The sequence below is a fragment of the Heterodontus francisci genome, chromosome 38 (assembly GCF_036365525.1).
Source record: "Heterodontus francisci isolate sHetFra1 chromosome 38, sHetFra1.hap1, whole genome shotgun sequence".
Lineage (NCBI taxonomy): Eukaryota > Metazoa > Chordata > Chondrichthyes > Heterodontiformes > Heterodontidae > Heterodontus > Heterodontus francisci.
In genome coordinates this window covers 27,565,019-27,588,356 of record NC_090408.1, presented here as the reverse complement: position 1 = coordinate 27,588,356, position 23,338 = coordinate 27,565,019, and the positions used below count along the sequence as shown (strand labels likewise).

At 39.0% G+C, this 23,338-nt stretch overlaps 1 protein-coding gene across 12 annotated transcripts in view; it reads left to right on the top strand.

Moving 5' to 3' along the window:
• Positions 1-22,343, top strand: part of atp8b4 (ATPase phospholipid transporting 8B4) — a 251,477-nt gene extending 229,134 nt beyond the window's left edge. For all 12 annotated transcript variants that reach the window (XM_068017953.1, XM_068017955.1, XM_068017959.1 and 9 more), the window contains 7 exons: positions 475-658; positions 1,343-1,566; positions 2,420-2,503; positions 4,010-4,255; positions 13,429-13,567; positions 14,108-14,238; positions 15,787-22,343. In XM_068017953.1, the coding sequence (XP_067874054.1) occupies positions 475-658; positions 1,343-1,566; positions 2,420-2,503; positions 4,010-4,255; positions 13,429-13,567; positions 14,108-14,238; positions 15,787-16,065 (1,287 nt within the window). In that variant the 3' untranslated portion in view covers positions 16,066-22,343. The remainder of the gene's footprint in view (positions 1-474; positions 659-1,342; positions 1,567-2,419; positions 2,504-4,009; positions 4,256-13,428; positions 13,568-14,107; positions 14,239-15,786) is intronic.
• The last annotated feature ends 995 nt before the right edge of the window (positions 22,344-23,338 follow it).

Below are 23,338 nucleotides of genomic sequence, written 5' to 3'. Positions count from 1 at the left end.
AATGGCACAGTAGGGCGTGGTCTTCTATGGTTGGGGATGAGACGCATTGGGCAGAGCAGAGGGAGTTCCACTCTGCATTTGTCATATGTCTGGCCTGCAAGTGTTTGATGCTGGCTTTGGAAGAGTTTCATTCTCGATCATTAATATCCCTCATGTAAATAAGCACAAAAGAATTAATAGGCAGTAAAAGATATGAATTGACTCTCGGTAAAGGTGCTGCATGTAAAACCTTTCTGGCCAAAAATGTCTCAGAACTTTCCCTCCAGGTTTACCTGTGCTTGAGCTTTAATGCGTACATTATAGAAACATACAGCATAGAAGGAGGCCATTTGGCCCATTGTACTGTGTGCTGGCTCTTTGAAACCAAATTCATCCAGCTATGGAGAACATCCTGCTTCTGTGTGTATGGAGGGTTATTACTTTCTGGTTAAACTCTCAATGGCTTGTCCTCATTTCTTGTTTTCTATTATATAGGCCCATGCGCTAGAAGCCGACATGCAGCGAGAGTTCCTGGACTTGGCTAGCATGTGCAGAACAGTTATTTGCTGTAGAGTCACGCCATTACAGAAGGCCCAAGTGGTTGAACTTGTCAAAACCTACAAGAAAGCCGTCACGCTGGCTATAGGCGATGGAGCAAATGATGTCAGCATGATTAAAAGTAAGATAAGTCTCCAGCCAAATCTGCATAGAAATCAAAAATCTAAATCTAAATCTAAATGATACATTAGAAATACTGAGAATTATTTTGTATACATTCCATGGCTCTGTTTCGTTTATTTGAAGTCTTAAAGTTACTTTCTCCAGTCAAAGAACTAAGGTTGCGAGATGAAGAGGTCACCTGATAGTTTGTTTTGCAGTACATGAAATTATTAAATGGACAGTGTCGCTAGGCAATAGTTTTTCCTGTTCCCCCATGAACACTTTCTTACATGCGGCAATTAAACCGAAGAATGAGGAGGACCATGTCTTTGTGGTAGGCAATCTAATAATTCCCCTACACTGTCTTCTTTCACCTGAGGAAAAAAAAATAAATCAGATCAAAGTCTTTTTAAAAGTCAAGGATAGAATTGTGCCGACACCAAAATGTAAATGCGTATTTATTCAATATGCTTGATGGGTAACAATGGCAAGTTTGAAATATATTAAAATGTAATGTGCTGATACCAAGGTAACAATGGTTGAGTAACATGTTAAATAAGTTATATTGTCAATGTTGCAGGAGAGATTTTTGTTTATCTTTCTCAATAAAGTTCAGTCTTTGAACAAAACCAAATTATATTTTTATAATTTAAATCTACCAGGCAATGCTTTAATGCGCTTACTGTGATTGCTTTATCCACAGGTGCACACATAGGAGTTGGGATCAGTGGTCAGGAAGGCATGCAGGCAGTTCTGGCTAGTGACTATTCATTTGGTCAATTCAGATACCTTCAGCGACTTTTGTTAGTCCATGGGAGATGGTCCTACCTGAGGATGTGCAAGTTCCTCTATTACTTTTTCTACAAGAACTTTGCATTCACTCTTGTGCACTTCTGGTTTGGTTTCTTCTGTGGATTCTCTGCACAGGTTCGTAGTTTTCTTGAAGAAGAGATCATTTCTAAACAGATCAGAGTCAATGTATTTACACCTAATGAAGTGCAGGGACAGAATCAATTGCTGGGCAGAGTTCAAGGTTTTTGGCATGTCCAGGTGACATGGTTAATTTTAGATGAGTTCTAAATTGTGTGATGTTTATTGTGCAATTTTTAACTTAACAATCCATTTAAATGTTCATGTGTGATTATAAACCATCAAGTGAGGCAATAATTTCCTGTCACATCACAATATAAATGAAATTAATATATTGAGTGTGCATCTTGCATTTTCCAATAGAGTAGCAAATGTTAAACGATGCGTTTACATCTACAGGAAAATCTGTTAATGTTATTAATATTCAAAACTTGATTCTAAAACCAAAGAATTTGCTTTAAAACCTTGGTACTTCCAATGGAAAATAAGTGGCGTAAAATCTTAGTAATTTATTGGGCAATGAGAAAATTATTGTAGAAATGATTCAATTTACTTGAAGATACATTGCAATTTTTGAGATTTGTATAAATGTGAACCTATAGAAATTAATCTCTTGTTTTCACTGCCAGGGCGATTTTACCCTGTTGAAATTTATTATCTCTGAATATTTTATTGACATTTGCTTATTTATTACATGCAAGTTGGAATGTTACTTATCAAGAAATGTAACTAACTTTTATAAATATCAATTTTTAAAATCTCCTCTTTCTGATTATATTGCACACTTCCAGTTTAGCAGGCTCTTTATAACTATAAAAGAGCAACATTTATTTTGAAGATAATGAACTTGATATGAATATGATCTGTTGATAGTTTCAGATGATTTTTCACTGCCCTTTGTTTTTTGCAGACTGTTTATGATCAGTGGTTTATTACCTTGTACAACATAGTTTACACTTCTCTTCCTGTTCTGGCCATGGGTATATTTGATCAGGTAATCTTTAAATTCATTTAAATCTATTAAGAATGAGTGGGTTTCATTTGCTTTTATTACTATGTGTTATCATGGAACTTTGCTGATAATAGAAACCAATGTGTATATAGATTCCAACAAACTAACCTAGAACAGCCTACCAGGAAATTCAGCACAGCTTTTTAAATATTCCATCTTTATTGCAATTATATGCATATTCATTGCTCATTAGAATGAAGGATTCTTATGTTAACCACTAACAGTTCTGCTGCAACATGGCCCAAATCTGTATTAAATCACCCCCTCTACTCTGCTCCAACTTTAGATGAGCATCAGTTATTTCACTATTGTGACATTTTCCAGAACAGTTGTGCTTTGAGTGAGGCTGATAACTTAGTCCTGGTTTCGACATAGTTTTGTGCATTGAGCCCAATTAAGAACCAGATTGAGACTGTCAAAATTCATTTAATTTAGCACACCTATAGCCAACAAAAGGGGAAGATTTCCTCTGTATGTTTAATGTAGGGAAATGGTGAACAAATTTACGATGTTGCTACAACACAGACGAAACCAGGCATAGAACAATTGACTTTGGTAGCAGTCAGGCTAGAACTTGCAATTTCTACTTGTACGTTCAATGTTTTTTACAAGGAACACTACAAACTTGGACCTATCCCACAAGACTGATAATTTTTAAAACTACAGTCAAAATAGAAGAAAACATGCTGTATTATGTTACACTTTCTAGGCCCAAATACCTCTCACTGTAAAGTGAGTCGATGTTGTGCTGACACAGCAGCTGTTGATGTTTATTTTTTGACCACTTTCGTCTGATCAATGTTGCCTCAAAAACGAAGTCAAAATCAAGAGCTCTTCATGTGGTTCCCTACAATCTGGAGGATCATGTTACACCAACATGCTGAACCATCTGTAATATATCTCTTTAAATTGAGGACCTCCCAACAATTTTCTCCCCACCCCCACCCTTCCACTCCTGAATGTACTGACTTGTACTTAGGTATGGAACTTCTTTCCCCAGCCACTGTCTAGTACCTTGCTCAAGTGACCACTCTTCATATGTAATCCTAGATACCAAGGCTATTTGACCGTAGGTGACTTCACAGCTAAGCTTAATCTTCTTGCCCAACATCCACGAATGTGCACTTTCTATTCGGAGCCATTGGCTAGCAACCAAGACAGGGACCCTGGTTGATCCTATTTTTACCTTCCTGAATCGATTGTAGCCTCTACACCTGCGGCTCCAGCTGAGATTGATTAACTCGATGCAGGTCAGGGTTCAAACCCAGGTCCTGGTTGGTCTCTGTATAAATAACTCAGTAGCACCCTGGGAAATACATTTACCTAATAATCCATCAGGGCAAAAATAAGTATTAAGACCTACCTGTTGAGCAGAAGCGTAACATGTTATCCAACTCAGAATACGTTTCATTATTGTGATGTAGTCTACCTTTGTGGACGACTCACTGTTGAGATTATTTTGTCTCTAATTTTATTTTTTCTCCACAGGATGTCAATGAGCAAAAAAGTTTGGAATACACAAGACTCTACGAACCCGGCCAACTTAACCTGTTGTTCAATAAGAGGGAGTTCTTTATCTGTATAATACAAGGAGTCTACACCTCTATTGTCCTTTTCTTTGTCCCATACGGTGCATTTTGTGACACTACAAGAGATGATGGGACACATCTCTCTGATTATCAGTCATTTGCCGTTACTGTGGCAACATCTCTGGTGATTGTGGTCAGTGTGCAAGTAAGTTCTGATTTTAAAAAGTCTATGCACGGTACGGTTTTCTTCAGCTTGACACCAGTACTTTTTTTGATGGAATTGCCACTAACGCTCAAATCAATTTTTTATAAAATTGTTGACAACAATAACTTGTATCTATCTAGTGTATTTAATAAATAATTTTTTAAAATCCTGTCACAGGGTTATGGTGATGAAACAGATAGCCAAAGAAATAGCATTTAGGAGAGGTGAACAAAGACTTGGCTGGAAAGGTGGGTTTTAAGGAGCATCTTGAGGGGCAGGGGAAGGAGGTGGAGAGGCAACGGGGTTTATGGAGGGAATTCCAGAGAAGAGCACCCAGGCGACTGAAAACATGACCACCAGTGGTGGGATGGATGGACGGACAGGAGATGCTCAAGAGGCCAGAGTCAGAGGAATAGACCACTCAGGGAATGAAATCTTCGAATCTTGGTCATTGTCACATGCTGTATTTGAAGGGCAGTGGGTGGTATTGTGAGCACATCAGTAATTCCAGCGCTGTCATCCGTCAGTGCCAAGAGTCCTAGCTTCTTCTAAGTGCTGCTTAGAGTTTGAGGAAATTACAAAGCCTAAACAATCAGGTGCTACATTCAGAGACAGAATTGGTGAAAGCTATTCCCAGTTACTCGCAACTAGAAAGTTGTGTCACAGGAAATAAATAGTCATGTCTTTGTTGCCATTTCCAAAAATAGTTTTACTTCGTCAAAAGTCTGATGGTGCCATAGGCATCTCCTTCATGAAGTATAAAATCACGATTCAATTAATTCTTAATAAAGGCATGCCTGAATCTAATTCTCAGAAGGTATCCAGTCTTTAGCTTTTCAAATTAGCATTGCCTTTAGGCAATTGATCTTCCAAAAAAGGAAGTTATTCAAGTAATTCTGCATAAATGCATGCACAGCCCAAGCATTTAATTCCCACCCAACATTCCTATTGTGAAGGGGCAGCATAAGATCCTGATCATATTAATATTGCCTGGCATATTTCCTGTGGATTTACTATGTGTGACAAACTACTAATGTCCAGCTTTTTCCACCCTTGGGCGATACTAAAAACTGGGAGGATGTGGATGTAGTCACTAGGATGTTCCGAGTGGAACAGCTCCAGTTACAAGCGGGTCACATCATCCATTTATTTAGTGTATATTTGAGTGCCAACAGACAAGGGGTAGATCAGCACTTAATTTATCCATTAGGCTTGAAGGGTAGATATGCCTTTTAGAGAAACATCATTTACTGACCAAATTAAGTAGGCCACATTACCATTAAAGTTGTGCTGCATTGTATATTGTTTCTTAATTTGCTTCTGACTGGAGGTTTATGGGAGTGGTAAGCAGAAAAACAGATTGCAAAAAGAATTTATAATCTCTACATAAATTATGCAATGTGCTGCTGTTTTTTCAATCAGAAAAGTGGATGTGCATAGTGAACTGAACAGAATTGCAAAGATTTGAATCCAGCAGAGGGAAAAGTACAGCAAACATGATGCAGCAGTTAATTGAATGACGCCTGTTGTAGTTAAACATGGGCCGGAGTTTCTCGCTTGTCGGATGGGAGCTGTCTGCCGACCGAAAAGTCGGTGGCAATCCCATCTCCACCGGACCTGGGGATCCAGACCGGATTTTGCAGTCCCCAGGCCCTTAATTGGTCTCAGGCAGGACTCCCACCTCATTGAGGCAGAAAGTCCCACCCAATGGAGCTGTTAGCCAATTGGCGGGCCGGCAGCTCTTTGTCCCAGCAGCACCACCGGGAGCGGTGTCCATGCTGGGACTACACCCAGCTTCAAGATGAAGAGGAAGGATGGCTCAGAAAAGAGGTAGGTTTTTGGGATCTCGCTGGCGATGATCAGTCAGGCCCCGGCAAGGCAAGAGGGGTCAATTTGGGGGTGCGGGGCGGGATGGGGGGAGGCTTGTGTTGAGTTGAGGGTGGTTGGGGCATTGGGGACGGTCCTCCGTCGGGCACAGGATGCACGATCAGGAGGGTTCCCCCCACCAAGGCCATCAGAAGGCCGCCTACTTTTGTCAGGTGGCTTTTCTCAGGCCTGGGCCGCCCGCCTGCCAACGGTAAAATCAACGTGGTGGCGGCGGAGGCCCTTAAGTGGCTGTCAATTAGCCACTTAAGGGCCTTGATTGGCCTGGGATGGGTGGACCGTTTTCAGCCGCCATCCCGCCTAAAATGATGGCGGGAGCCCTCCAAGCCTCCCACTCAATTTCCCCCCCCCCCCCCCCCATCCCCACACCACGCTTTTGGTGGGGTGGGGGGGGTGTAAAATTCCAGCCATCTTGCAGAGGCCATCAGTCCTCAAATGAATTTTAATATATTAACAGTCAAGTCGTTGGGATACTATATTATGAATGGCAGCCAATAATTAGTCATAATTGCACCTTAAAACATGAATTGGAAATCCAGGCTGCTGTCGGCTGAAGCGAGGTTGGGCAGTTTCCTCTGTTAAAAATGTATTCAGATTAATTTGTGTGTTAATCCATTGAGAAAGATGCTAAGACATGGAATGTTTTGTCCAACTTTGTCAGCTAGAATCAGCATTAGGCGGTATGAGGTCAGTTGTAGCATCAGCCAGTCAAAAGTAGAAACTTGCATTTTAATGGGATCACTTGACTGAGATGTGCTTAAAAATGGAAAATTACAGATCCAGGCAAATCAGTTCAGAAATCCATAACCTGTAGCAGTGATGAAATACGTACAGTAAAACTTCTGTGAATGGTGACCTGCAAAAAATGGGCGTTTATTGACAGTAACTTACATCACAATAGATGCAAGCTTCTGCTTGAATACAGGGACACTTGCAAATTATAAATTTCAATGCATTAAGTTCATTTGCAAGTGAAAACACAGGTAACTGTGATGGCAAAGGTGTGTTCGTATATTTTTAAGGCATAGGTAGACTGATTCTTGATAAGTGAGGGGGGGAAAGGTTATCGGGTGTAGGCGGGAATGTGGAGTCAAGGTTACAACTTGATCAGCCATGATCTTATTGAATGGAGGAGTAGGCTCGAGGGACTGAGTAGCCTACAGCTGCTCCTAATTCATATGAGCAAACAATGGTTTTTATGTATTGGAGATTTCTTTACCCAGCATCTATAGCAGCAAACAAACTGCTCTATCTCTTGGACAGAATGTCTGTGCAGCTCTATCCCAAGGATGGGGTGGGGGGGGGTGGGGGGGTGCTCTGCTGCAATGGATGCTGGGTAATGAACTCCCCATTATACAAAAGCCAGGAGTTGCAGCTGAACGACATGTATGCTCTCCAGGGTGCTGCCTGTGGATTATTTATGTGACATTCATCGCGCTAAATTTCACGCAGCAGTGGGGCCCCCTGCTTCGTGCCATCAGCCTTTCACCACTGCAGAGAGATGTGACCATGTGGAGTGCAGTCAGGAGGAGGCTGGAGAGATGGGAATCGTGGATGTTAAAATTCAGGAGGGGGTTATGAGATGGGGTTATCTTGGCAATCAATGGAGTGGGGGCTCCGAAATTAGGAGTGGGATGAGATGGGAAATGGGGGTTAGAGGGCGGGATAAGAAATGGGGTCTTGGGGAGTGAGGAGAAAAGAGAGAGAAGGGAACTAGGAGTTGGGAGATTGGGACTTGAGGAAACTGGGAGTAGGGGTGAGCAGGACACCATCATTCTCTGCAGAGTTAGGAGCAGTGGCAACAACATGGAGTGGGAGCAGCATTGAGAGAGGAGCAACCAGTAAAATGAAAGGACCAAAGGAGAAAGGTTCTTAAATCATGGGATCATTCAACTCATGCAGCTAGTGAGTTAGAGACTAATACATATTGTGAAAGGTAAGGGGATAAATATCTAAAAAGGAGGAATATAAAAGGATCTGGAGCTTACAGGAGGGAGTTCCAGAACTCGGTTCAAGACCTCCTCCTGTGCTGTATTTTCTCAGATTCCCCTCTCTGCTTGCTCACGGGTGGCCTCCTGGTTCCTGGAACTTCATACACAACAGTGCAGGCTGCCATTGTTGGAGATCCTCGAATCAGGACATCTCTCCCTCAATAGAAAAGGATCCCAGAATGGAAACCCAGCAAATAGAAAATAGTACTGAAATCACTTTCTGCTGGTGGATTCCAGAATTTGGCACGAGCCCAGGTGAGAATGAAAGAAAGAATGAGCATTGTAAAAGATAGAGCAAATCCTGTGATACTTGGCTCATCTGGTTTACTGTATATACAATAACCATTTTAACAATAAGGACATTTATGCAAATCCCTTCGGGTGTCCCTAATTTACAGGTTTCACTGTGTTGTGAAAGAAATTGGTAGACTTAATGTGTACAGATCACCTAAACCAACTGGAATATACCCTTCAATTTTAAAAGACATTGAACGACTAGTTATTTTTGTGAGACATTTGGCAGGACTGAATGGTGTGGGATGTAAGCTTGATTACCTTTGTTGGAGAGGGATTGCTCAGTTTGATGGAGCATTTATCTTCTTGGCAGTCTTACCTGTAATTAGTCAGTCACTTCTTTCAGGAAATTGAATGGGCTAGTCTATTTAATCTTCCACTGTAGGAGGATTAGCTTTGTGGGGAGGGTAAATCTATACCTGTGTTCGTAGGAAGAAACTAGCATTGTAAATGGGCAATTTTGACATCGGGGGGTAAGATGAAGTCTGAGATTAAATCATAAATGCAGTCCTGAGAATTGAGATATTTTGTGAAGGAAATTGCTGTCACCAGCCTCTAGATGGGTTTACAAAGTGTTTCTAATGATAAGCTGGGTATTTAATGAATTGACAAACCAATACCTCGATTTACATTAACCCTAAGCTGCAGCACTAGAAGATTAACTCCTAGCGAGATAGTTGGTGCATCTTTGGCTGCCAGTGTTAACTTGTATATATACAGTAGAATATTAGTCTCTAAAGAGAAGGCACTCAACTTGCATGCATTTTCTAAGTAAATCAGGTTTGGCCTAATATAATCCATTAAAAGGCTATCAAATGGTTAATGGAAATGGAACTGGAAAGATTTATAAATGCACAGCTATGCGTCTTGAAACGGATAACAAAAAATATTACCCTGGTTGAAAAGTGGGCTATTTTCACTTCATGGCTGTTGCAGTGTGGCAGGTTTTGAACAGTACAGCAACTGAGAGAAACCCAAGTCAGTTGATATTATAGCAGCACCTAGTGGTTCCTATAAAGTCTGGCAGATCATGTCCAATCTTCATTTACTTTTAGAGTGAGTAAACTGTCCTTTTTTGCCTTCTAAGTGTGAATAAAGATTACAGTAAACCCCTGGCACTGATGCATTATATTTGTACTAACTATTGGTTGTGACAGTTTCTTTAATTGGTTTATATAGGATTATCTCCTTCCCTCTCCCCACCCCAGGCCAAACTGCTTTAGGTATCACAGTACACATCGTTAGAAATGTATGCCAACTCCTGATCCCCTTATTTGTACAGCACTCTGATACAATGTTATGGATATGAAGAATTAACAGGGTGCTGTCTTTATGTATGAGTGTTTTTCTATTGCAGCAATTTTACATGCATCTTTGTGTTAGACCAGCACACACAACTGTGCATATGATCATCTTGCCCATCCGATTTACATCCTATCTAATGTCTGGAGCAGTGGCCATTTATCCATCCTCTGAGTGATATTTTTATATATATTTTAAGGAAATGTTTTTATATGCTATCACCCATTTCCTTGATAATTTCATGATATAAGCCCCAATTTCAAGCTACCCAACAGGAATTTCAGTGGAGAGTAAAACTGAGTGTGTAAAAAGGGTGTTCGACATAAACCTACCTGTTCCAGTTGAGCAGGTTAGATTAAAATTATGATTGTAGTGTTTGATTTTGTTCATGGCAAGTGATGAGATATGGAGGGCAAATTTTGATGGGTTCTTCTGCTTGTCTAGCAAGGGGCTTACAGAAACCCTGCCCCATCTCCTTAATCACCCTTAGATGGATATTATCCCAACCGCTAGCCCCATCAATTTTGAGCTTCCCTAATCAATCCAAAATGACATTAGTATCTATTTTAATATTATTCAACTCTGAGAACTCCTCACCTGGAACATAAGCATCATCGACAGGAGTGCAGACTGATGCAAAATAGTCATGCAGCAGCTCTGCCGTAACCTGATAGTCAAGTTTGAATCTACCTTACGGTATCCTTTAATCCCCTATACATTCATTAATAGTCTTTTGACTTCTGCCATAACTAAAATAAAAAGCTTTTGCTATTACTGCTGCAATCACACACCATCTTAAGATCTCTTGGTTAATCTTATAGCTATTTTTGTCTTTCTTAATTACATGCAATACTTTTTCCCTGTTCCCATGTGAGTTTGTATGTAGAATGCTTTCTGTTTCAATTGGATTTGTTTCTACATTTCTTGTTCACCATGATTACTTTTTGTTGTACCATGTGCCCTTCTTTTAACCATTGGGACATAGCTGGTTTCATTCAGTTTGAGAACAGTTTTAAATAGAACCCAGTTATCCTCAGTACTTGGCGTTCTATGTAGTCGGATTATCCAATCAACTTTGTCAGATCTTCAGCCATTTTTTGTAAAGTTAGCCCTCTTAAAATGAGGCACCAGCATTAGATTGGCTGCTAACTTGGATTGGTCAATACAATTAAACCTAATTATATTCTGATCAGTGCTGGCCAGATCAACAAAGTGTGGTGGAAAACTGTTACCGGAAGTGTTACTAAAACATATTGTCTGATTATTTATCTCATTGCTGTTTGTGGTTCCTTGTTGAGTGCAAATTGGTTGTCATGTGTCCTACACGTCAGCAGTGACTTCTCTTCAAAAGCACTTCATTGGGTGTGAATGGCTTTCAAACATGCAAGTTCTTTTCCTTTTCACTGACATAGAAAATGTGTGTTTATATGAAAGCTTTTCCATGTATTTTATTTATAATCACTATTGTATCGGAACTCTTTGATCTAAAGTGTAGTTTCTATAAACTGATACTACAGTACGGCAGTAAACTTCAAAATCACCGATTGGATAAATGGCAGCATTCTCAAATAGAATTGTAAATGTTACATTACATCAACAAATATGATTCCTTGTTTTACCATCAGGCATAGCTCAGCTGGAGTTTGGAAAAACAATATGGTGATGTAACTCAGTTATTTGTTCCCTTTCTCCCCTTGCCCTAATCCAAAGATGACCACTGTTGAAAAATCCAGTTCAGCAGTGTGTTATGCATGGCGACACATTGGGACGTTGTGCAATATGCTCTGTGCTGAACAGAGGCGGTAGAATATGAAAAGAAGAATGACTGCATGAAACAATACTCATTTGTGCTTTTGAATTTGTGAAATAATGCAATTTGGTAAGAAACCAGTACAAAATGAGGAGAAATCCAGTCAGGCTAGGTTTGCAACGCAAACTGATAGCACATGCAAGAGCACTATATCAGATTGATAGTCCTCTAAATTCCCTTGGTGATGAGGTATTACAGCTCTTATTACAACTGGATTTCAAATGCAGTGACCCATTCACAGACAAATGCACAACGCATTGTGCCTGTGAATCTGTTCAGGACTTAGTAACATTAATCATATGGAGGACTTCCTAAAAAAATCATTTAACAGCTCTACTGTAGAAATATTCAGCGTTAATACGTCAATTATAATACTTCAATTAATGCATTAGCATTATGTATTATTTGTGTCAGATTACGTTACCTTGTTTATAACAAGATTAACATAATCTAGTTATTTTTCTAATAGGCATGTATAATAGTTGCATTACTGATCATTAATTCTTAAAATTGATCTTTTATAGATATAATAAATTTTCTAGTTTCTAATCCTTTACTTTGCTGATGAGCTAAATAAAATGGATAATTAAAATTCTACCAGTGCATGAAATAAACTGTATAATGATATCAAATAAATTCATTATTTAAAAGGTAACATAATAGGGGGATCGAGTTTCGGAGCCACGAGGTCATGCTGCAGCTGTACAAAACTCTGGTGAGGCCGCACCTGGAGTATTGCGTGCAGTTCTGGTCACCGCATTATAGGAAGGATGTGGAAGCTTTGGAAAGGGTGCAGAGGAGATTTACTAGGATGTTGCCTGGTATGGAGGGAAGGTCTTACGAGGAAAGGCTGAGGGACTTGAGGTTGTTTTCGTTGGAGAGAAGGAGGAGGAGAGGTGACTTAATAGAGCCATATAAGATAATCAGAGGGTTAGACAGGGTGGATAGTGAGAGTCTTTTTCCTCGGATGGTGATGGCAAACACGAGGGGACATAGCTTTAAGTTGAGGGGTGATAGATATAGGACAGATGTTCGAGGTAGTTTCTTTACTCAGAGAGTAGTAGGGGCGTGGAACGCCCTGCCTGCAACAGTAGTAGACTCGCCAACTTTAAGGGCATTTAAGTGGTCATTGGATAGACATATGGATGAAAATGGAATAGTGTAGGTCAGATGGTTTCACAGGTCGGCGCAACATCGAGGGCCGAAGGGCCTGTACTGCACTGTAATGTTCTAATTCTAATAATTGTCCAGAGTTAATACTGTGGAATTGTTACTGAAGAAATTCTGCACTTAATTTCATTGTTTACTTTGAAGCCTTTTTGATTGAATTCTCTTGGGTTGTAAATCTTAAGAATTATAGCATAAAAGATTGATTACATACAAATAGCAGTGTCACTGTTATGTTACTGACCTAGTAATCCAGATGTCTGGACTAATACTCCAGAGAACTCAAGTTCAAATACCACAATAGTATTTTGAGAATTTAGAATTCAGTATTTAAAAAAAACTGGAAATTATAAAGAGTGTGATCAGTAAAAATGAACATGACGCTTTTAAATTGTTGTGAAAACCCTAACTGGTTCACTAACTTTCTTCAGGGAAGTAAATCTGCTGTCTTTACCCAGTTCATCTTATATGTGACTCCAGTGACACACCAATATGGTTGACTCTTCAACTGCTCTCTGAACTGACCTAACAATCCATTCAGTTGTATCAAACCGCTAAATAGCATTGTGTGGGAGCACCTTCACCACATGGACTGCAGCAGTTCAAAAACACCAGCTTCTCAAGGCAACTAGGGATTGGCAATAAATGCCAGCCTTGCCAGCAATGCTCATATCCTGAGAATGAATCATTTTTATAAAGCTTGATCTTTCTGATTCTATTTACAGATTGGGCTTGACACCAGCTATTGGACAGCAGTCAATCACTTCTTCATATGGGGCAGCATGACTGTCTATTTCTCCATCTTGTTTGCAATGCACAGTAATGGATTGTTTGCAATATTTCCAAGCCAATTTCCTTTTGTAGGTAAGTCTCTGGAACCTTTACTTAATGAGGTCTTGCTGGAGTATTGCAGGCAGTAGTTAATCTGAATAGGTGCTGGCTAATGTATTTTGTCATCATCTGAACATATTAAGCTCTGAAACTTAATGAATTAAACAATTGGCTGCCTAAATCACCATCTTGTGATATATATTTTGCAACATTTGGATTTTCTAGTAAACAAAATTCCATCTTTTGTTATTGGTCAGTTTAGTTTGGACCTTGGTTTAGATAGTTATTGTGAAATCAGCTCAAAGTTGATATTGATAACTTTAATTTAGCAATGGATCTCTTCAACAGATTGACTTTTGTGCTCATTTTCAAAGATGGAAAATAAGATAGTGGCTGAATCTTTGTGGAAATATTTTTACATTGCTGCGATGCCTTGAGATTGCTTCCACTACTTGTAACCAATTCATAAGGAACATGTTTAAAACTTTACTATAAATATCAAACAAAGTTCAGTTATAACACTTCGGATTTTTAAGCATGTTGAAGAATGTTTTAAAATACTTGTGTCTTCAGGAAATGCTCGGAATTCCCTGACCCACCTTACGGTGTGGCTTGTCATAATTGTGACCACGGTGTTATGCATCATGCCAGTGCTGGCATTCAGGTTCCTGATGGTAGATTTGAAACCAACCTTGAGTGACAAGGTATGTTTTCAGTTATTTATCTTGGATTGCTTTTCATCTGTGCTGTAAAACATAGACACTTGCATGTGCATTGTAACACCATCTAATTGAGCTTTTTCCAACCTTATTATTCAATGAATAGCTGTAATATTTTTGCCTTTGTTACTTCATTTGGCAGATTGTTCCAAAATGTAATACTTTGAATGAAGAAATTCCTACTATCTGTTGAAAGTATTTCTCACCAATTCAAATTTATGCCCTCTTCCTACTTATTTTTGACTTAATTTGGAATAATCTTCTGGGTTTATCCTATCTAGACTTCTAATATGTTGTACAGCTCAATGATGTCCCCATTAACTGCTTTCTTTCTAAACTTGAGAGCTTAAGTTTCTCTAACTTTCCTCATAGCTCATCTCCTTGATGACCTTCTATGTATCTTTTCCAGTGCATGTACACTTCATTTTTGTGTTGTATTGACCAAAAGTGAGTTCAGTAAGCTTTAGAATAACTTCTGTCGACTTGTACGTGATTGTTCCAGCTATGAATCTTATAATTCTGTTACTTTAAAAAAAAATTTGCTTCACCGCCACATTGTCTACGGACTGAAAATCACGTCTGCTATTCCACCCAGGCCCCCTTCTCTCTCCCATAATATAATTTGTTTCATTGTACACAGTTACCAGCCATATTTTTCAAGCCATATGTATGAGTTTGTATTTATCAGTGTTAAATTACATTTGTCATCAGTGTGTGCATTTGTACTCCCAATTTAAATCCGTTGGCAAATCTACCTGAAGCTTCTTAGGCGGCTGAGCCCAGCAAACTCCCAACAAATAAGTACAGTAGCACTAACTATACAAACTCCTGGTTTCATGCTGATCATTCTGCCGGTATATCAGGAGTTGTGGAAAGCTGAAGACAAGTAGACCAGCACCAGCTAGAAATGCAGATGGCCTCCAAACTGTTTATGCCAGGAGAATTGGGACAGTTTTCACACTGGAGATACCACTGTAGTAATAGCCTGGAAAGCCAGGCTACTGGGACTCGGCCAAGGACAGAAACCTTGATGTATCTAAGTCTCTATTTTGAGACACAAACTGCATCAAGTTGCTAATCTTTTGCCATCTCTTCATCTGTAGGACATATCCACATAATAACAGCACACATGTACAGTTGATTTTTAAAACATGGTTTATAAGATACCCAAAAAACCTATGTTGCCTTTAAAAAAGAATCAGCAGAACAGATTTAATGTTTCAGATTTCACAAGTGGTTATTGAATGACTAGTAAAACTACATGCAAGCATTTAAGTATTTGAGTGTGGAGCTCAACTTTCCCCTATTTGTAAGTGGTGCAAATGGTCAGTGGCCTCTTGATCAACAATGATCCAAATGCTCCATTGTTTCATTCAGTATTCTCCATGATATTTTTCTGGACAATGTTTTGTCCAAATTTTGAAAACACCCATCATTTACCATCAATAACCCAGAATGCCATTCAAATTCGAGAAAAACCCTAACTTATTTTATATTGTATTTTCCTAAAAAATTTATATGTTTTGTTCATAGGTACGATACATGCAACATGTCAGAAGAAAACAGAAGCCAATGCAGCACCGTATGCGACGTGTAAACCGCACCAGCTCAAGAAGATCAGGCTATGCATTTGCTCATCAAGAGGGCTTTGGTGAGCTCATTACCTCAGGAAGGAATATGCGCTTCAGTAATCCATCACCATTGGCAACTGGGAAGTCAATGCCGAGCAGCACCAGTTGGATTGAAACTTTACGTAAGAAAACAACAGACACCATGAATAGCTTTGGCAGTGAGAAGAATACTAAACTGTAGAACAACAGTTATTTGGAGGGAAAGATGCTTTTCCTTGCTTTAAACTTCGCCATAGTTTGCACTGTGCTGTACGTCTACAAAGCTTGAATCACTTGCCGAAGTGTCACAAAGTAATGAACTCCCGTGCTGAGCTGTTACATATCAATTTTGTAATGCTGGACGTCCACGTTGGACTCTTTGCTGCCAGGTAGCAAATGTTAACAAGAATGAATTCCAACTTACAATTTCTGTAAACTTGGCAAAAATGTCTGCTTAATCGAAGTTGAGCGTTTTGAGGCACTTGTCAGTATATCTGCTGATATCCCTGTTACAAGTTTGTATGTTGAAGTTGTAAATATATTTTTAACCTTTGAAAACATTTTATAATGCAAGAGAGCAACAGTTACATTGTTTAATGCTGTTCAACTTAAATGGACATATACAAACAAGATTACAGAATTACAGTGGCAGAGCACCTGTACATAATATAGTTCATTTCTTTCAATAGAGGGACCCAATTATATTGTATTCTGTCTAAGAATGTTACACTGTGGTCCTGTAGCTATGACCTCATTTGAGGAATTAGTGCCTTTGAGTTTTCCTTTCACAAGAAAACAACTGATTTTTATTTGAATGTATGTATGTATATTTTCAAAAACCATACACTGCATTTGCAAACACTTTCAGCTTTAATGGTTCTGTGTAACTTCACCTTCTGATTGGATTTCTCCAGTGAAGTACAACAGCTAACCTTGTATAAATTGTTACATTTGCAATATGTTTTCTATAAAATAATTGCTCTTCATACAGTTATTCTTTATATATCAGTGGATTCGTACCATTTTTCCAAGAGTCTGTTTTAAGACTTCTGGACATAGTAAATGCACCACTTGCTTTCATCCCTGTTCAAATGTGTCTTTAGTACCATTCAACTGGCCACCTCTAACTCCCAGCCATGTTTCACTGTTTATTTCTCATGAAAGTAAGTTTTCCTCATTTTATTGGGACTTTGCTATGTGTGTAGTGACTGCCACATTTCCTCCATTACAAAACTGACTACATTACAAAAGTATTTCATCAGCTGTGAAAAGCTTTGAGATGTCTTGCTGTTGTAAAAGGCACTATATAAATGCAAATTCTTTCTTTTTGTAATGGGGCCCATTCAATTTTCCACAGTAGGACTGAACATAAGCAAAAACCTTTTAAAATCTCTCTATAGCATTACTGCTTATTTATATCTGTTATATTAAAAATGGCCAGTATCTCTGGATTCAGCAGTACTGTGCCCATAACGTTACATGACTAATTGCACAGAGACACACAAAATATAATACTGCTGCAGCATTTTTAGACCAAGACAGGAAACAAGAAGATACTCCCTCACCCCTCCCATTTTCCACAAAACAGAAATTCTATCCTCTGTCACACTGCCCAGTGAGCAGAAATTCCAACCACCCTCAACTAAGTGGAAACTGCAACACCTTCCCCATTGAGTAGAAAAATGACACAATTATCAGCCACACCCCGAACCTGTGCAGAAATAAGTTACTCTAACCCCAGCACCACAAACTCCTCTGTGCCCTACTGAGGTCAAAATGGTCCTTTCAACCCTTCCACAAGCAGGTCAAAAATGCCCTTCCAATCCCATTCCCACTAAGGACACTCACTACTTTGTTTTCCCTGTTAAAGAAAACTTCAGCCTTTTTCTCCAACTGAGGATGAACTCCCATTTCCCATCACCCTGACTAAGTGCAGACTTAATCTCCTACTTTTCCCCACACAATGAATAAATCCTCATCCCCACTGCACTAAAGCTTGCCCCCCGACCCTGGACCTATTCCTTTCCCTCAACCAATAAGTTTCCCCTCACCAGCTGAGGAACAAATCTTCTCTCTTCCAGATCCTCACCTAGAAACACCTTGGCATCCCCCTTCTTTTCACCCCCACACCCACCATGTGAATAAATGAGCCATGGCTGAGAGCCATGCAACCCTTCTTTCTCCTCTCTCCTCCACCCTGTGCTCCTTCTCTTCCCATCCATCTCCTCTTCCACCCTCTTTCCCTGCCCTTTCCTAGATCCCTTCCCACCCCTTATCTGGGTCCAGTTATCCCACTGCCTTCTAATCTGCTTGACCTGAATACGGAACTTAGTCTTGACTCCCTGTGTGCAACATTACAGAACATTGACTAGTATATTTAAAGAATGACACTACATCTGGAACAGAGTATTGTCTTTGGTCAACATCCCGACTGAACTTGCTGTTCTATTTTTTTCCTATTGTGCATCCTGACCGGTTACTGCTGATCACAAGTTGTACTTGTGATTGGGTTACAGCAGCATAGTGGTTACGTTACTAGACGGGTAATCCAGAGGCTTGGACTAAGAATCTGGAGATACGAGTTCAAATCCCACCACAGTAGCTGGGGGAATTTGAATTCAGTTAATAAATAAATCTGGAATTAAAACGCTGGTAACAGTAATGGTGACCATGAAAACTATTGGGTTGTCATAAAAACCTGTCTGGTCCACTAATGCCCTTTAGGGAATGAAATCTGCCATCCTTACCTGCTCTGGCCGATATGAGAGTCCAGACCCACAGCAATGTGATTGACTCTTAACTGTTCTCTGAAGTGGCCTCACAAGCTACTCATTTGTATTCAAGAAGGCAACTCTCCACCACCTTCTCTAGGGCAATTAGGGATGAGCAATACATGCAAGCCTTGCTAGCGATGCCCACATTCTGTGACTGAATTTTTAAAAACTTAAATCTTAAATGTTAAATTGCTAGGACTGTTTCACTCTTCTGACAGGTATAATGTAGGTAACTGAAACACTAGGAAATCATTCTGAAAACAAGGATGCCTCTGATAACTCAATATGTAGAGAAGATTTGACGCTTCTGAGTCTGAGTTTAAGCACTGAGTTGTTCTCATCGAAGAGGGGAACTTTTGGGAAATTTACATTTAGTAAGCTTAAATGCATCAATTTTGCTTTTGTCATTTCTTTAAACCAATACTCAGTTGCACTTCTCAAATTATCTGGTTTCCAGGTTTTTCAATTTTTAGTACTTTGTGGGTCTTTGAGATTTTTTTTTAATGGCCCGAGTCAGAGTCCTTTTCAGTGACTAATGGGGCTCCATAGAATCCATGAACGTCTGCCACTGAATTCCCTTAAGCAGACCAAGTTTGGGAAGCAACCTATATAAGATAGGAATCCAATGTCAACTAAAAGGGAGTCCAGATGTTTGTACATCTGGAGAGAGGGTATATTCCCAGATAGAAATTATATGTATTTAGGTGCACTGGTAAACTGTGCGAAACATTACATGTAACACATGTAACCTGTCACCAGAACTCCCCAGGCTTCCTGAGGGACATAACAGTTATTTAAGTACCTCACATTAGAACATATCTTGATTTTCCTTGAACTGATAATAGAAGCCAATTTTCTGATACTGGGTTCCAGGCTTTCCATGAAGCCATTGCAATTAATATCATGTTTCTTAATTTCCTGAACACTTTTCCAACCCCAGAATAGTCAACTAGCAAGGACACATGGCTTGACCTAGTCCCATAATGTGTTTGCCGATTCCCAAAATTGCTTCTGTTGTTACATATCACTTTGACGAGCTGGTTGTCATTTTGCACTATGATCGATTCCTCTCCTTTCTCCCCAGAGCCACCCCAAATCTTTTTTTCCCCACAAACTTTGCAACAGGTATGTTACCAATTCAAACAATTAAGCAAGACCCAACTCTTGAACCTTGTCTGTTGTGTTTGGATCAGCTTCGTGCTCTTCCTCACACGAGAAATATCCCATAGAAATTGAAGGGGGAAGATTTGTATGCAACTCATTAATCGATTGAATTCAGCAGCCTTAAATGACTCAGATCCTACCATGTCACCTATTGATTAAGGAGATCTAATACATGGGACGGTGACTAATAAACCTGCCTTGTTTATAATGCAAGATTTGTAATGTACATTTACTGATATTGAATTATGCATTGTAATCCTTTGTCATTACTGCATATTAGTCAAAAATAATTTATGGTAGATTGCAGGATAAAGACAACTGTCAGAATCCACATGAACTGTATGAAAGACCCAAAACTTGCTATCGTGAATTATGATATCTAAAATCTAATTATATTAGTTCCTTCAAACTCTACCACACCTTTTCTTTATGTGACTATTGCCATAAGATGCTATTAACTGTTTATTTTTGCAAGAAAATGATAGTTCATCCCTGTTCAGTTATCCTTCACTTAGCAGAGTATAAATGCAGTTGTCCAGTGGGGAAGTTAGATTGATATCATCAATTTATCATGCAGTAAGTTCTACAAGTATTGCATAATCTTCCTATCCCATGCTGTACAAGTGCAGCAACTTGAGTGGCTCGCAGTTAATTTACTTGCTGTGATGTCATTTTGAGCTTCCTTAGTGAAATTAATTCAGTTCAAATCTTGCTTGTTATTTGGTCCCTACCTATTGTTTTTCTTTGTTCTGTTCTCCAAATTATATATTTTTAAATATATTTTTCTTGCAAGTTCTTGTTTGGAACAGAGTTGCTGTTGTACCTGCATGCATCAGCTTCTGTCTCACAGGAGCACTTGGTCATTCTCTTCAGTCAGTTTCACAACCATTTGGGTTGCTATCCACATTACATTTCACATTCCTTGATAGCTATGAAATGACTTTTCCAGTAGCTCATGGCCCACTACTGGTGCCTGCTGCAGGTCTAGTAAGCATGATCTCAAAGACGGTGAGAATGGTCTCAATTTTTTTTTAAATGCTGTGAAGAATCAGCTTGAGGTGCTGGAAGAATGTCCTCAAGTTCCAACAAACCCACCCCATTCAATTTGAAAATCATACTGAGTGCCTCAATCTGCCAATGCCCTGGAACATCAGGGATAACTTGAATTTCAAAGTGGGAAAGACCATACCAAAGGTAAGCAATCTAACAATTTCGTGATTCAATGTTAGAATATTCACTAAGAATCAAAAACTAGCTTTTTTCTTTATTATCTCTCCTAAGACAGATCCACGTGTAGCCAATGTTGCAATGGATGGAAATATGGCAACCAATAGTATACAGCAAGGTCACAGTAAGAGTTTGAGAGACCAACTAGATAATCTGTTTTTTGTGGTATTGGTTGAGGGATAAGTGCTGGTAGGACACTGGAAGAATTCCCTGCTATTCTTACAATAGTGCCAATGATTTATTTTAATGTCCATCTGCAAGAGCAGACGAGACCTTGGCTAAACGTCTCATCTGAAAGTTGGTATCTCCTAAATTGCAGCCTTCCCTCAGTTCTGCACTCAAATATCAGCCTAGATTATGTGCTTAAAACTCTGTACTGAGGCTTGAAGCCACAACTTTCTGACTCAAGTGTTGCCACTGAGTTAAGGCTGATACCTTTTCATATAAATAAGTTTGTTTCCTCCCCTCCCCCCATCATGTATCCTGGACATTAGTTACATGCAGTTATATCATGACTGTATAAAATCAGATTTGACTGCAATTTCAAACTGTCTTACAAAAGAGGCAGGAATGTTACAATCATGTCTAAAAGTAAATAATTACGGGGAATTGAATTACACTTTCAGCTTTCATCTGCCTGGGTTCAAATTTAGTACCATTAAAACGGAGAAGAGTCTTCTCTCTTTGACAGAAGTTAAGGGCTCAAAATTAAATCAAAATGTCTCGTGTTCTGTCTATCACTCGCACACTCTCATTCACTATCTCCAAAAAGCACAGTAATTAGTAGTGATTTTGCATAAATATTTACTGTCATCCATCACGACAAGCACAAAATATTATTGCATTTAAATATTCATGTATAGAAATAATTCATAAGGTCAACATTCACTGTTCATGTATCTGTCAAGATTGTTAATCAACAAAGCATGGGAATATATATATATACTAATTTATAAAAAGATTAAATTTTATTTTCAATATTTAGGTAGATAGTTTTTCCTCTTGTGGCATATACATCAGAAACATACTTTTGAAGTCAGAAATGTAGCTAATTAAGAAGCCAAAGTTTGACTTCTATTGTGAAAATTCATGCTTCTACGAAATATTAGATCTTAATTAAAGCAAATGGTTAAGAATTGTATCTGTGCAATAATGTGTAAATTGTATAAAGATGCATGTTTGAATACCAAAGAGTTTTAGCTCTTTATTTGTAAAATGGGGAAAAAATATTTACATCTGTAATGTAAAATTTCATCATTATACATTTGTTTATTGGAAAAATATGAAGCATCGGTGCAATTTATAAACTTTTTTCTTGCCACTTGTGTTCTGCTGTGAATATATTTGACTACTTAAAAATAATCAGATGTGAAAGGGATGTACATTTTTGTATAGCTAAAGCTGGTTTTCTGTGATTTTGATTACAAACTGAATTTTCAAATTTTACAGCAAATTTGAAATCTCATCATCATTGTCCCTCACCATTTCCCCCACCCCGCCTGTGCAGGGTTATAGGACAAAATAGATAGCTCTTTCAAAGAACCGGCACAGACACAATGGGCCGAATGGCCTTTTTCTATGCTGTAATATTCTATGATTTATATCTGATTAAGTTTCAAGGTATTTACCCCAGGCATTTCAGCTCACTGAAACTCTAATGTTCAGTATATTGTGTAGCAGAAGACAACAACTCAAAGCATGTAGTTTTGATGACCCGTTTGCAGCCAAATACTTTGTAAGGTTAACCTTTGTGAAATAAAGTCTCATTTTTAATTATTTGCTATTTTGGAATAGCAATATACCAAATCTACTATAGAAAAACTAGGGATGGTAAATGGCTATTTGGCATAACCAGACTTCAACCATCCTATCACAGTACCAAGTGTACTTTGAATATCTACAAAGTTCTCGTCTCCACTAAATATCTGCTTGGATGAGCAAATTTGATTTGTTTATAGATATTTTATGTAAATTAAACATGATGGAAGAACAAACACTGATCTCTGAAGAATTCCAATCAATGCTGTTCCCACAATCTGGCATTGCAACGGTCACACGTGCTCTCTGTTTCCTACCAGAAGTCTTTGATTCTAATGGCAACAAGGAATAAGCCTCATGGGCTTTTCCAATTAGTTTGTTTTGTAGTAAAAGAGACCAGGCTTAGCTGGCCATATTAGCTGCCTTGCCAGTTTCTCAAAAGACACAAAAAAGTCTTCCACATCTTCCTCATTGAAAACTCCACAAAGATATGGTTGAGTACTGCAGGAGTTGCCACATGTACCAGGTTGAGGGGAGACCCCCAACCTGCAG